Here is a 14,703-nt window from a genome sequence, read left to right on the forward strand (position 1 = left end):
AGTCTGCACGCGACGGTCGGTCATTGAAGGAGACACGTAGCCGCTGATGCCAGGAATAGATGGCAAGGCGTTCGTTTCCTGAAGTAACATAGCCCACACCCGAAGTTTGTTGAATCGCAGTCGGGTCTTGAGCTCGGCCACCTTCGTGGAAATGCCTCTACAGTTCCACTGTAGTACACCAGGACGACCGGATTTCGCCATTTTTGCGTGCTAGTCCAAGCGCTGTAGTATCACGGATGTCAGGTTGGACAACTGGTTGACCATATAGCGGAGCAGCGATGTTGCAGAGTTATCATTGGGCGTTGTGGTACTCTGGGAAGAGGCAGCAAATGGCCCTGTTGCGCGGGATGAAGGCGGTTGTGTTGGGAAATTACTAGATTTGGCGGTTACTTCTGCAGCTCGCCGACGTCGAGCAAGCATTTCGCGGTGTTGTCGGAGCTTAGAGACTTCTGCTAAGAGACGATTGATTTGCTCATCCACTACAGCCATGTCGTCGTCTGGTAGATCAGTACGCTGCTCTATTGGCTGTTGTCGACGGCGTTTCTTGAGCACCGTATCATTAGACTTTGTCTTAGCTGGAGGTGCATTCGAAGCTGGCTCAGGAAGCTCTGGCCACTCGTCATCATCATACTGAAGAGCTGCAAAGCGATTGGATGTCTGCACCGGTGTCATGTCCTCTATTGGCCAACGCTTAGTGTTCTGAAGACGAGCCTTCTGCGTTGCCTTTTGCTTTGTCGGACAACTTGGAGATGTTATTTCGTGGTCGTCCGATTTGCAGAGGCCGCATCGGTACTTAACTTTTCCTTCAGACGCACCTTCATCGGCAGTAGCAAAGGGGCAAGATTTGCGCATGTGCCCTGCCCGAAAACAGTTATAACAGTAAACCACACTCGGTTTATACGGCCGTGGCCTTAATATGCAGCCATAGTAGTACAGACAGGCTGGGAGTGTCGGAGGGCCTTGCAAGGTGATCATGCAGGAACGCCCCTTTCCTATGTATCGGACCTGTATGACACGGTGCGTTGGGCAGTACAGCTCACGTTGAAGGGTGGTTTGATCTTCGTTTATGTCGACGTTGTAAACGACGCAACGCTGCAAGTCGGAGCCTTCAACTAGATACACTTGCACAGGCACTGAGATCTCACTTGTGACTGAAATATAACTAAGCGCTTGGACACGTTCCACCGCAGTAAGTGTTGGGAGCCACACAGCTATAGTGTTTGACTTCTTCCTTGCCGTGAAGTCCCGAAAACCTCTGGTTCCGAGACACGCGTCCAAGTTGGCCTGGATGATCCTGTTTGGTATATCGGTGAGGCTTTTGTTGGCTAGAGATTTAATCGCCACCTTATAAGATGACGATCCCGCTGTAGGTGCAACCTGGTTTTCGATACTTAAACAGGAGCGCTTTCCTTGATAGCCACCGCTTGCCGAGGACGAATTCGGTTGATTATCTTCCGAAGGACGCTTGTGAGGGGCACGGGTGCTCGTTGATACGGATGGTGGAGCCGATAGGTCCATTGGAGAGCTTGTCTCCTCAGGTCGCACTGTTGGATGTGCATCTCGTCGTGTTAGCTGAGTGGCCATAGCCGTGCTCCGCCCAGATAACAGTTCACTTACGGGCTGTTGTCCATTTTGGGAAGGCTGAATGCACGCTGGTGCTGAAGAACCGGGAGCACCAAGCTGGACCTGAGGCCGATGGTCAGGTTGAGGTGTCGACGGCAGGGAATTTCGTCCAGCTGAGCGACAACAAACCTACCGATCTTCATCGACCAACCTCATCTTATGCGGCATCGTTCCTTCTTAAAAGGATTACGGGAAAAGATAGCCAGCTGCCCCACGGCTCGATAATCGATGCCAGCATTGACGGATGTGAAACGACAGCTGCACTGTCTCTGCAAGCCTGCACTTAATGAGACATTCAGATATCATTACTCAAAACCTCTTTTCTGCGCTGAGCTGGTTGCTGTGCAAGACGCGCTTCGCTCCGTAGCAGCCATTATCTTGCTGTCTGCAGCCAAAATTCTCATCCGCCCCAACGCCTTTCAAGTAACACGCCTACACCGATGCTTTAGTCGCAGCCCAGAAATGTGCTAGAATATGAATCGTCTGGCGGCTCGCATCCCGCAAGCCATTCGAATTGCGTGGGTCCCACGTGACCTACTCAAGTTCACAAAGCTCTGTAGACTCTGCAACCCGCCAGGCGAATCAACCCTCTTCAATGCCACGGTTCCTCACTATGGATGATGTCAGCCTCCTGCTCAGAAGAAAGGAGTACCTCTGGCACGGCACACTTGCTCTTGTCCCTCCATGTGCGGCAACCCTCCCCAGCCGTATCGCAGAGGAGGGAGCGCTTCGGACGATCCGTGTCGGGGTTGCCCTCACACCAGCTGTGAAGCAGTACAGTGAGGCAGATATTAACCACCTATGGGTGTTCCCGGTGCTGAAGCCGACGAGAATTCGGCTCGTGACAGCAGCGGGTCTCTCGCCAAACAACCCTTCATCTTATATTGCTTGGACGCAGGGGTTCATCATCGTTCCCTCTTGAACCTAATTGGAGCAGCCAACCTTTTTTTCTTTTATTCCTTACCCTTCTTTTTCCTTTTACATATAACATTATGCCCTGAGGCAATAAAAAATGTTGTAGAAATTGAATACATTATCGCTGCTTAGACTATACCATATATAATTTATTAATTATAAATTTGTGTTGGAAAAAAAATGAAAAAATCTTGAGGTGGTAGGGATAGTAATATATAGAAGAAAAAAATAAAAAATGCAAATAAAAATTGTAAATATAATGAAGGCAGAGGTGCTCTAACAAATTTCTTCGGGTCGCCATATTATAGGTATGGAGTAACTCACACACAAGTTTTATGGCATGCCATTTGACGGTTGCATCGAAGGAGAGGAGAAAGGAATTGTAAACGGCAGTCCTAAGCGAGGAAGAGGAATTACCAAATAATTTATTCTCTGACGAGTATACCGCCGATAGTAGAGGATATAATGTTCAATAGTTTCCACGTCATCGCATAACGCAGAGACGAACTTCTTCAATTAAGCAAAGGGTTGACACAAAAAGAGTGCTTTGCGAGCAGGGCAAGAGATCTTTCTTCTGAAGCCGTGTTGTCACGTCATAACACGAATTACTTAAAATAGTCGAAGGAATGAAACAGTCATCGCAGGGATATGAAATGAATATATAAACATTTGCCAAGTACATTCAGAATTTAGTTTTCGGGTTGGGCATGTTCACTCATCGATCACAGTTTGGATGACCTTGTGATATGCATTTCACTATAACAATATTACAAACCAGTAATCGTGGCATTATTACTGGACACCGAAAGTGGATAAAGCACCGGAATTTACGAGAACCCGTATATCGAGTTGCGTTAATTGCTGAAGTGTGCTATCGTCCTGATATGTCTAGGGAATGCTCGCCGCCAGCGGTCAATGCGTTCCAGTTGGAGCTGGGAAGCCGCGGCGGCCCTTTCCCCAATAATAGATGAACGGAGCTCGACCAAATACATCAGGCGTATCGAAGGCCACAGTAAAGATTCGATATAAACCTCTTACTTTCTTCCGCTGTACCTAACACGTGTAATAAGCTATATACTTTTTTTACTGCAAAAACAACATATATACTAAATATATTAAGAGAACTTTGTTGCGAAGTATATATCGCGCAATGCCGCTAACATGCTAACGTCTATTCTGACACTCTGCTCGAATTTTCGTTCGCATTAATACATTTTTAGACAATGTGCCCAGATACGTATGGTTTATTGCACGTCTACTGGAAGCGCGTCGCCGCCAGTCTGCAGATCTATCTAGTATATTCTGCAGATCTATCTAGTATATTTGCCTACATAATAACCTAGGAACGATGTTGGCAGTAGTGAAGTGCCCGTTTGTAAAGTGTCTTAAGAAAGTTTTTCAAGGGCTGAATACAATCCTAGAGAATTGGAAATGCACTACATTACCATTTTCCGTTCGGAAAAGTGCCAGAGAGGGCGTTTCAAACCTGTCCGACTCCTTCGGCGAATGACTCTTGCCACCACACAACTTTCTTGTCGACTCTTCGTTCCTTAATCCAAGATTACAAACCTTGTAAGCCTTATACAATAAGCTATATCCAAAGATCAGACTGGAGCTGCTCTATTTCTTGCTTTACGGCTTGATGCAGGAAAAATCGCAACTACGTGTTCAATATTTCTTCTAAAGAGCGATGGGGAAAAATGACATATAGGCGACTCTCAAGAACATTCACTTGACACCGTATGTGTGTTGGGCACGCCGATTATTTACAAATTCTTGGCCGGCTTTTCACGTGTCGCCTAGTAAGGTCGATTCAAAGCAAATAATATTGCGAGGAATGGATAGAGTAGAACGGCCTAACGAAAATGTTTTTCTTTTTACTTTGATTCAAACAGTACAAACAAAAACAGTTGAATAGGATGGCCTTGAGTCACGAAACGAAAATTGCCGTGGTTTACCTCCGATTAAACCCAGTGCTTCGCGAAAGCTCGTACGCACGGTGCGCACATTTTTGTCGCTCACGTCCATCGTTCATCTGAAGAACGAACGCTTCTGATTTTCATTTACAAATGGTCAAGTAATGACGTCATATGCAGCTACGGTACCATTGTCAGATGGGAGGTTTGGCTCCAGAAGGCGCCGCACCTCAAGGTCTCACATAACCTATCTCCTCGTCATCATTCATACATCATCCCCGGCACGTCCACCTCCTCCCGGATGTCCGAGGGGCGGAGGTTTTTGTTTCGGGATGACGGTCATACCCTGGCAAGGGGGCAGTCGTGTGGTGACACGCACACAGCAGTTACACCAAACACTATGCCAACTGTGTTTATGGACCCCGCTGTGACAGCAGGCCGAACACAGGTAGACCGGACCTTCTGTGGACCTCGGATGTCCTGAAGGACAACTGTAACCCTAAAGTGCTTCATATTGACACTGTTATGGTACGCCCAGAAACCTCGCAAATAATCGGTGGCCTGCTCCACATGCCTATGAACTTTTGCTCGCTGAGGTGACGCTGCTCACGGCTTAGGTGAAACCTGCATGCGTGACGCGCAAAGCGAGCCTGTGGAGTCGACGGCGGCCGAGCGGCGCACTGTTCCACGCAGTTAGACTGCGGAGTTGGTGGCGGCAGCGGCAGCGGCGCAACTCTGACGTTACAGGCAGTGCACCTGTTGCTCGGCGGATGCGCAGTAGCGGCTCCAGTTCCACACGGCGACCTTGGTTTTACACGGCGTAGTGATGCATTCGCTTCAGTGCTGGGCGCGCACTGGGATATCTTCCTCTTGTGTACGCGCAAGGACTATGCTCTTCGTCCTGCAGCTCGCAAACCAAGAAACGGCGGCAGCCGCCATGCCCACGTACGTAGCCGGAACTGCGACTCACAAGCATAGACTTCAAAAGCAACTCTCCCTCCCACATGCTAGACACCCCTTCCCTTTCCTTCCGATCATGCATTTAAAGTAGCAATAGAAACGACCCCCTTTAATATCTGAAAAAGAGCCGGGCTGCATCCGAAACTTGAGCCTCTTCAAATGAAGAGGTCTTAGGGATGTCGCTCCGTTTACTATATTAAAATTGGCACTGCATGAATTTGCTTGAAAGGTGGTGTTGCTAACAGTGTTGCTAATAAATCATTATCAGCCTGACTATACCCACCGCAGGGCGAAGGCCTCTCCCATATTCCTCCAATTACCCCGATCCTGTGCTACCTGCATCCACTTGACCCCTGCGAACTTCTTAACCTCATCCGCCTCTCCTACGCTTTCCTTCCCTTGGAATCCAGTTTGTAACCCTAAGCGACCATCGGTTATCCTCTCTTCGCATTGCATGTCCTGCCCATGCCCATTTCTTCTTCTTGATTTCCACTAGAACGTCAGTACCTCATTGGATAAATTATTGGTTTACGCTATAAACAACAGTGGACCATCAACAGGGCCTTGTTGATGGTCCCAAGTATGTGATGCTACGGAGTGCACACCATGGCAGTGCGAAGGTATCACGCACGCAGTCATATATACGTAAGACAATTTCATAACGCTTTATTTACAAGAACATAACTTACAAAATCAGTCGACAAAATCGGTTCGACATTAAACCGCGCAACAGGAAGACGATTCTGTTCTAAGCATTTTTTTACAACTAAGCAATGTAAATAGTCGATCATTTAGCGGCGCACATTATGTCGCCAGAAAATTTTTGTTGCGAAATAATTTCTATTGACGGCTCATCACATGAACGCAACACGCTTCTTGATGACGTGGGCTTGCTAATAGATTCAATACCGCTGATAACAAACGGCTGCGTTACCGTACTGTTATCAGGCCGGGAAGACTCCATCAACATGTCGCAGATATGTACCCACAAGGCGCATACGTAGTCTCTTGAGCACATCATAAACAAGGAACGTGGTCGTTCAAGACAGGTCGCGTTACTTTCCATGATAAAAAAAAAAACACACAAATTAGGTGTCACCATCGCACAGTCTGCGAATACCACACAACGCTATACTTCTCCAGATGCCTTGCTTGCGCGCCTCCAGCCATAAAGTCTATGGCTCGCATCATGCGACACTGTGATGACGGTTGCGTTGAGGTAACACCTTGAATGAATTGTCAAAGACAGGCTAGTCAGATTGGCTCCCCGGAGGTGACTAGAGTGATTCGTACGACTCCATGGGTGGACAGCTGCAGATCAGGTTGGTATCGCCGTAGATGTCGTCGATGCGACCAACCGTCGGCCATATCTTTGTCTCGGGCGTAACGAACTTCTGCATGAAAGGATGCAAAAGGCAACATTGCACACAAACCCAGCACTGCAATTGCTGCAGAAACGCCGTCTCACCGAATGGCCAGATACAGAGTCAGATGGATGAATATATTAAAAAGGATTGGCCCCATCCCTGCTGCAGCAAGGAAGGTAGGGCAAGACTAAATGCGACGGACTATGGAATCCCAGTATTCTGCACCTATATCATATTTTACCGATTTATCTAGGCGATTTTCTAAGCTTACTACTACATAACGATTGTCTACCTCCTAACTACGTGGCCATGTCTGCTGTGAAGACCTCTCATGTCAAACATATTCGCTCAGCGATTCCTTCACTGTGTCACTGACGTAACTGGCGTCATATATGAAAGCACGTCGTATGAACGCGCCTAAAAAAAAGCGTTGTAAAAAAAGCTCTCACGTGAGCCTCTATGGCTGAGAATAGGCATTTTTTTATTTTATATGCATTAAATGTTACGAAGGCATGTTTCAAGAGAAAATTAATTTACTTCAAGTGCATTTCGTTGTGCAGGAAAGTAGGTTTGGGGTCTATCATCGACGTGCATTGCAAAAAAAGGCTTCTGAAGTACAGGTTCTCCAAAAATTAGCAAGAACCTAATGTTAAATATTCCAACGCAGCAGGTTTGGTTTGGTTTGTACGGTTTAACGTCCCAAAGCAACTCAGGCTTTGAGAGACGCCGTAGAGGAGGGCTCTAGAAATTTCGACCACCTAGGGTTCTTTAACGTGCACTGACATCGCACAGCACAAGGGCGCCTTGATTTTCGCCTCCATCGAACAGCGGCCACCGCGGCCGGGGTGACCGTCAGGCTGGCTCATACAATCATACCAAAAGGTGGCGCGAACGCGATGACAACGGAATTGTATGCATGCATTCATGACCACATCACTCACCGCTGGGAAGGCCGCCTGCTCCCGCGTGTAAGGAAGATCCCACTTGGAGCTGATGACAACTTTTTGGGGATGTGGCGCCATCTATATGTGCAGCGGCAAACAAACGAAAAAAAAAAAGCATCGTTAAACCGGCACTTTTGAAATCACGATGCATGTTCATAGCTAAAATTTCTTATTTATTGCGAAACTATGATGTGCACAGTCACCATGCTTCCTTGATTTATGGCGACAAGGGCAAATTTTGTAATCTTATGCTGTACTGTTTATATCTGAGAGTTTTACTAAACAACACGCTCACCTTGAGGGGGTTGGCCTTCATGTCAAATTTTCCGTTTTCAATGTCCTGAATTTCTTGCCGTATTACTGCAGAGAAGAGAAACAATAATTGGCTGTAAGAGCTTCGAATAGCTTATTGCCGACTGCCACGCATACTGCAATCTTTGTAGGCACGAAAGAGGAGCGACTTAGTAGCGATCACTGCACTTCATTTCACAGGGGTGACGCGACAACGCTGCATGCCTAAAGACAGCCTGAATTTAGAACTAATGTGGACCAAGCCTAACCTTTAAAATGTGTGTCTAGCTATCAGTGCCGACTACAGATTTGGATTCGTTTCCGCTGTGTATCATCTGTCTCGTTCCAGACACCAATGCTGCCATTCACATTTATTAAGCAGATTAATTGAGGCTTAAAGGCAAGCTGAAGAAGACATGTGTTGGGCCATTCAGGGTTTGCAACGCGTGTACCACAGGCAGCGCTTAACGGATTCTCGCACGTGCAAAAGGTCAAGTTGATTTATCCCCTTAAACTGATCCCCTGACCCTTTGACAAATTGCAAACTTCTAAATTTAAAATGTTATCCTTTGAGCGTTTCGCGCTTTCTTTGTGTAACATCACAATAGCCTAACACGGCGAAACAGCAGTTCAAGACGCTGACAGTGGATACTACAGGTTGCCAATACACAACTATACGAGATGTTCCAGGCTGTGCCTGTTATTCGCACTCCAGTGCACGCAGTCCAGAAACTAAACCCAATGAGCGCAGGCTGGTCCCATTGATAGTAAGTTCAAAATGCAAAAGTCATCACCAAGGCAAACTATGGCAAGGATTACGGAGGTCAGCATAGAAGAAGCAAAAGGTGTAAGGAAAGAATGCCCGATTACGTCTTTCCTCTCGGCGTTCTTTTTGTGTTCTGGTTCATGCTGGTCAGCGGTAGTTTCGAGTTGGGGCTGAATGCCGAGAAAAGTACTCACAGATCATGGCGTCGCAGAACCGGTCGAGCTCCTGCTTATCCTCAGATTCCGTAGGCTCTACCATTAGGCACCCGCTGACGGGGAAGGACACCGTAGGCGCGTGGAAGCCTTAGGAGAGGGAAAGACCGAGAAATTAGATTACCGAATGAAATAAACAGTTTCAGCTTTAAATAACAGTGATCATTAAGGTACAGGGTCAATCGGACTTATCGGGAACACGGACACGCGTGGTTGCGTACGTGCGCAGCACCATTGCGCCAAAGCTAGTAGCGAATTCACGTAAGGTGGCGGACGACACGAAGCACCACTTCGAGGCATCAGTACTCGTGCGCCACTCTGCATCGATTCGTGACTGGGTTATGTGCAGTGAGGCAAAGCACGTGCGTGGCCACGCGGAGCCGTGTTCCCGCTAAGTGTAATTGACTCTGTACGCTGGCTAAGGGAAGTACACAGCTGAAATCGCAAAAACGTATTTCGGAAAAGCATTGATCATGCTTTTAGCCATGCAAAAATAGAAACATTTCTTGGCTCACGGAACTCGACCTTCGTCGCACGAAAATAGTTCTAAAATCTGGTTATCCACCTCGGTGCTGGCATCAAAAATTTATAGCTTCAATTACTTAGAGTATTTGGAAGCCATCACAAAACTTCTAAACTGTCGTTCTCTAACTTGCTTCCTGACAAGGCGGCTATTTAAACAGCCCTAAATCATTAAGCATCAAGCCAGGTGGTGACTCCTGGTGGACTAAAAATAAACTATGTTCGGAAGAGCCCGAGAAAATACAAGAAGACTACGATGTAGCCCTTGCGTTTGTACTTTCTCGGTCAAAAGGTTTACCAACTCGCCCAATCGCTGTCATTATGGAACAAGGTACGCCATCTCTAAGCTGCGTCAAGCTTACCAACAACCTCCCCTATACTAAACGACACCTCTTGATACTCGCAATGCTTTTCCCTCTTCGTGGTACGCCTCTGTCACTAACAAAGCATTGGGCACATACCTTACACATTACACACGACGCGAAATTAATTTCATCCCCTTCTCTATACCGGCGGGAGTATCAACTCACGCCAGTTCCTTGACATGTGCTTTTCCCGTCGTGTTCGCACTGAACATATTTATTTCATTTGTATTTTGCTTACATTGCTCAGCACACTGCCCTGCATGTTAAGCACGAAATTATTATCAGAAAACAGAATGGCAGGACGAAGTGAAGCAGTCGAAAATCGAAACATTACCAATCATTCGTTATATTTCGTGCTGCTACTTTTGAGTTCTCGGTAAACATTCTTTTCTCACAATTCAAAGCAGCATTTTTTATGCAAATTTTGTTACTTGTGAGGCTTACTTTAGGTTTGGCTTTTCACCTTCGCCGTCTTCCAAGAGGAAACGCACATTTCTTTGCATACGGACGACTCAAAGCAGAGGTTGAGCCAGTGACTATTTGCTTGGATTACATGTTTTAGTATGTTCATAGGCCTGCTGTGCGAAAAGGTTCGGCATTTCGCATACCGCAGTCCTGTAACCTTTCATTTGCCACACACATATGTCATAGGCCTGCTATACGAAAAGATTCGGCATTCGCATACCGTAGTCCTGTAACCTCTTAGCGATGTCCATGGCTTCCACGCCGGTGGTTTTCTTAAAGTCCCGCATATCCAGGATGAACTCGTGAGCGACGAAGCCTTGGGTAGAAAAAGAAATGAAGAAAAAGGCATTTAGGAAGTGAAAAATAATATCCCTTATTTTTTAATAAAATGTTTTAGGTAATTTTCTGGCCCATGCACATCGCTGCCACTTAACCCTCTCATGTCGAATAATTGATATCTTCAAAAATAAAATGCCAACGCCGGGAGTGACACTATAAGAAACTTTAACCGGATATCAAACAGACGGGATGGAAAACATGTAGACCAATTCGCAACACTGCCATTCTCGACCACATGCTAAACAGATAAGGCAACAGTAAAAGCGTATAAGCTATCGCAAGAATGAATTATATGGCACCGACAAAAACGACGTTCAAAGCACTCAGCGCGGATAACTGTGTCACAACGCATTCATGCACTTTTGTGTCTGTCATCCCGCCTGTTTGACATTCTTGAATAGCTACAACTTTAAGGCTTTTGTAGCAGTAGCTGAATGACCGAACTTAAAGTAAATGCGGTCGCCATCGTCGTGTGGATTCGTAGCCAAGAGTTTCGCATCCAGGCTTCAGGCATGAATACCGTGTGGGGATAGCCTTCGTGCTACGCACAGCGCAGTGCTAAAGTGGTATACCCATGTCAAGCGCGCAAAATAAAGTGCACTTACGGCGAGTGTCACTTACGAAAAGTGCACTCTACCGCTGCTAAACAGCGTAACTTAAGTGCCCTTGCCAAAGTGTGCACTCAGGTCGGAGAGCGTTCACAAAACAGACTTCGAGGGCTGAGCGCGTAGCCTCGCCGGCAAAAATTTCTTCGTCACAAATGTATTATGTAATGAGATATGTATACAAGTTGATTTTACGTGTTTTGTGCGTATTTTCATTTGGTGAAATGTTTTATAATAGCGATGGGCAAAATATCAAATAACAAAAACGTTATGTAACCGAGTACGCAACTTCCACATTATGAGTGGTGCGCCACTGCGGCTACGCCATTTTCAGTTAGGGGGCGGTTGTTATTGTTCGTGGTGTTCGTATATAAGGGGTCTATGAATCATGGCCCGGTGTCAAATTTTAAGCATTTTTTAAATGCTTTACTACTTTAAAAAGCAGTTCCCTGAACTTCGCGCTTGGAGGTTCCAATTTCGTTTTTAAAGCATGTTTTTCAGTTGCTAGTTTCGTACCAACGAGTGCTTATGCGAGTGCACTTCGCTTTCCCGTTTAGCACTGCGTAGCGTAAAGTCTCTTTCAAGCTGCGAAGTGCACTCTCTTTCCCGTTTAGCACTGCGTAGCGTAAAGTCTCTTTCAAGCTGCGAAGTGCACTCCGCAGAAGTGCACTTTAACTTGCACGCTTGACTGGGGCATTAGATATGTGCCATTCCCTACCCTTTCATTGTTCCAATTCCAACACTTCAGGTTCAATTCCAACACTTGGCCACTTGTTTTCTTTCTTCCAGGGGAACCAATAAGTGCAGCGTCACGACTATGACACTTTCCTGTCAAGGTGCCAGCAAACACCGGGTTTTACGTCTTGAGAACTATCGCCTAAAATCCGCTGCGGTGTGGGAAGACCGAAATCAATGATAGAGACAAAAGACACATTTCCGGTTGGGTGGTACCAGGCGGACCAATCAACCTCGAAGTGAGTCGTTCTGGATTGCCAGGACTTGGATTTGAATAACACATTTAAACAAGAGTATTTGATTCGCGGAGGCTGAGAAAAAGTTGGCAGAGGCTTAGCTTGGTTAAGCCCAGTAGGTTGCGAAAGCATCCTTAGCAGTAGGCGGCATCGTAGTCATGCGCACCGCCGTCTCTCACGGACGGCGCGAGTCGGTCGCCGCTTTATACAGCTGTATAAGTCTAGGGGTGTGCGAATATTCGAAATTTTCGAATATCGAATCGAATATCATAATATTCGATTCGTTACACGAATCAAATAGTGGAAATTGAAAATTATTTGAAACTGTTCGAATATCTTCGCAAATTTTCGAATAATTTTCGAATACTTTTCGAATAACTGGCACGAATTAACGTCTAGGTTACCTTCGACCATTCTCGCGAAGGCAGCGTCAGCTCCGAGCAGGCACAGCTTGCTGCCGCAATAAACCTACGCGAGAAGCAGAGATCACCGTTTTAGGGAGCTTACATGATTCAGCGTGGCCGCGACATGGTCTATTCCCATGGAAACATTCTTAAAGATTGGACATATCACGAATCGCGGAGGCAACTTCTCGTAGTCGTGTCATAGTTCACACGTCTCTAATCTGCCGAGAAATTCGCTTTGTGAAATGCACTTTGTTTCACTGCATCTGCACTACTTCTAATGTTCCACCTTTTGGGATATCAAATTTTATCTTTGTGAATGGTCGTTTCTCATAACTGTTGCAACAAGTTTCAGTCCTAGTCATTAAAGGCTCAAATAAAAACTGCAGATTAATCTAGACATGTATCTGCATTTTCTGTGTGATTTCCCCGCAGTGTTAGAGCCTTAATCTAGTCAAGCATTTTAAAAATTTTTAATGACTAGTCTGACAAAGTCTTGTCCTAGTTGATGTGATGTTGTTTGACTGATGCCATGTTGACTGTACTCAATTTCTAGTCGTGCATTCTAGTAGTGCCAGGCTGTACTTCTAGCCAAGTTGCATCTAGTAATTTTATTAACTCCTGCCAACTCCACTTGACTTTACTGAGTGCTATTTTCTTTTGCTTATGGCTCTGTGCAATCTTTTTGCTTTTAAATATTTAGACTTTATCTCGCCTGTAGTCAAGGTTGACGCAGCTGTACATTGTTGTGAACTATATATCAAACAGCATTTTGAATAAAATTGAATTTCAGACACTTTTTAATGTTTTGTAATCAACGTACAAATGATATGAACATAGCTTGCAGAGTATTCAATTCGTATTCGATTCGCTGCTTTCACTATTCGATTCGTATTCGATTCGCTTTTTAGCTACATTATTCGTATTCGATTCGATAGCAAGAGTGCACTATTCGTATTCGATTCGGTTTGGAAAAAGTACTATTCGCACACCCCTAACTGTATAACATCACAAGACCTGTGGAGCTCCTGGCGGAGAGAGCGGGAGTTAGGCCGCCGTTCATGCGCACCGCCGTCTCTCACGGACGGCGCGAGTTAGTCGCCCAGCTTTGAGGCGTGACGTCATAACACCTGTGGCGCTCCTGGCGGAGAGAGCGGGAGTTAGGCCGCCGTTCATGCGCACCGCCGTCTCTGACGGACGGTGCGAGTTGGTCGCCCAGCTTTGCGGCGTGACGTCACACAGAGGTCATGCGAAAGGTAATTTCATGTGCACCGCCGTCGCACCGCAAAGGCTTGAAAGTGAAAGTAGTATTGCTTTCGCAATAAAAACGCTCTCAAGATCGCCGCTTGGGACGTGCTGCATGCTTGCACTGCCGCGGCCGCCCAGTACTACCACCATGCGCAGCGTCGGGGATAACTTACCGTTCTTTCCAAGGTACAACACCTTGTAGTGCTGCTCTAGCCTCTTGCGCATGTAGTTGGCGTTGAGCATGGCCACTTCGGTTGCCTTCCGCAGCCCCTCGGCGCCCATCATCTTGATGTATGCCCACGAGATGGGCAGGATCGCCGACGAGCCCCAAGGGGCAGCGCAAACGGCTCCGAAAGAGCTCTGGCCAGCACCCCCCAAAGACCAAGGGTCCACCACAGGGTGAGAGGGTAGGAATGGAGCCAGGTGAGCCTTCCTGCGAACAATAAGTGAGACGGTGTTTATTGCGAAAGCAATACTACGCCAGGTCCAACCGCTCGTCGCGGGGTCCGTGGCCCGTGGACCCCCCTGCTTAGAAGGAGAAGAAAAAGAGGAAGAAGAACGTCCAGTCACCTGCAGCTAATGCTTTCACTCTATATTCAGTTCAGCAGCGTTAAACCCTTCTCATTTTTTCTACTGGCTGTGCTGTGAATCATACATACATGCCGTTGAAGAATATTATGGACGACACAACCAATGGCATCCATACTTGTAGGATTATCATGTCACTTAAAACACAAGGCGCACAAACTCAGTGAACAAGACGAATACAAAGCACAAGTAGCGACCACGG

General features: G+C 46.6%; 1 protein-coding gene across 1 annotated transcript in view; it reads right to left on the reverse strand.

Moving 5' to 3' along the window:
- Positions 1–6,054: 6,054 nt before the first annotated feature.
- The window catches only part of LOC146181333 (glycine dehydrogenase (decarboxylating), mitochondrial), a 47,065-nt gene continuing 38,416 nt past the window's right edge, over positions 6,055–14,703 (reverse strand). Inside the window, exons 18-23 of the mRNA XM_084576389.1 lie at positions 14,087–14,346; positions 10,567–10,662; positions 8,977–9,084; positions 8,021–8,085; positions 7,723–7,803; positions 6,055–6,808 (exon numbers count right to left, since the gene is read on the reverse strand). Coding sequence (XP_084432515.1) covers positions 6,692–6,808; positions 7,723–7,803; positions 8,021–8,085; positions 8,977–9,084; positions 10,567–10,662; positions 14,087–14,346 — 727 coding nt within the window. The 3' untranslated portion in view covers positions 6,055–6,691. The remainder of the gene's footprint in view (positions 6,809–7,722; positions 7,804–8,020; positions 8,086–8,976; positions 9,085–10,566; positions 10,663–14,086; positions 14,347–14,703) is intronic.

The sequence above is a fragment of the Amblyomma maculatum genome, chromosome 8 (genome assembly GCF_055883805.1).
Source record: "Amblyomma maculatum isolate TAMU_Amacu chromosome 8, ASM5588380v1, whole genome shotgun sequence".
Lineage (NCBI taxonomy): Eukaryota > Metazoa > Arthropoda > Arachnida > Ixodida > Ixodidae > Amblyomma > Amblyomma maculatum.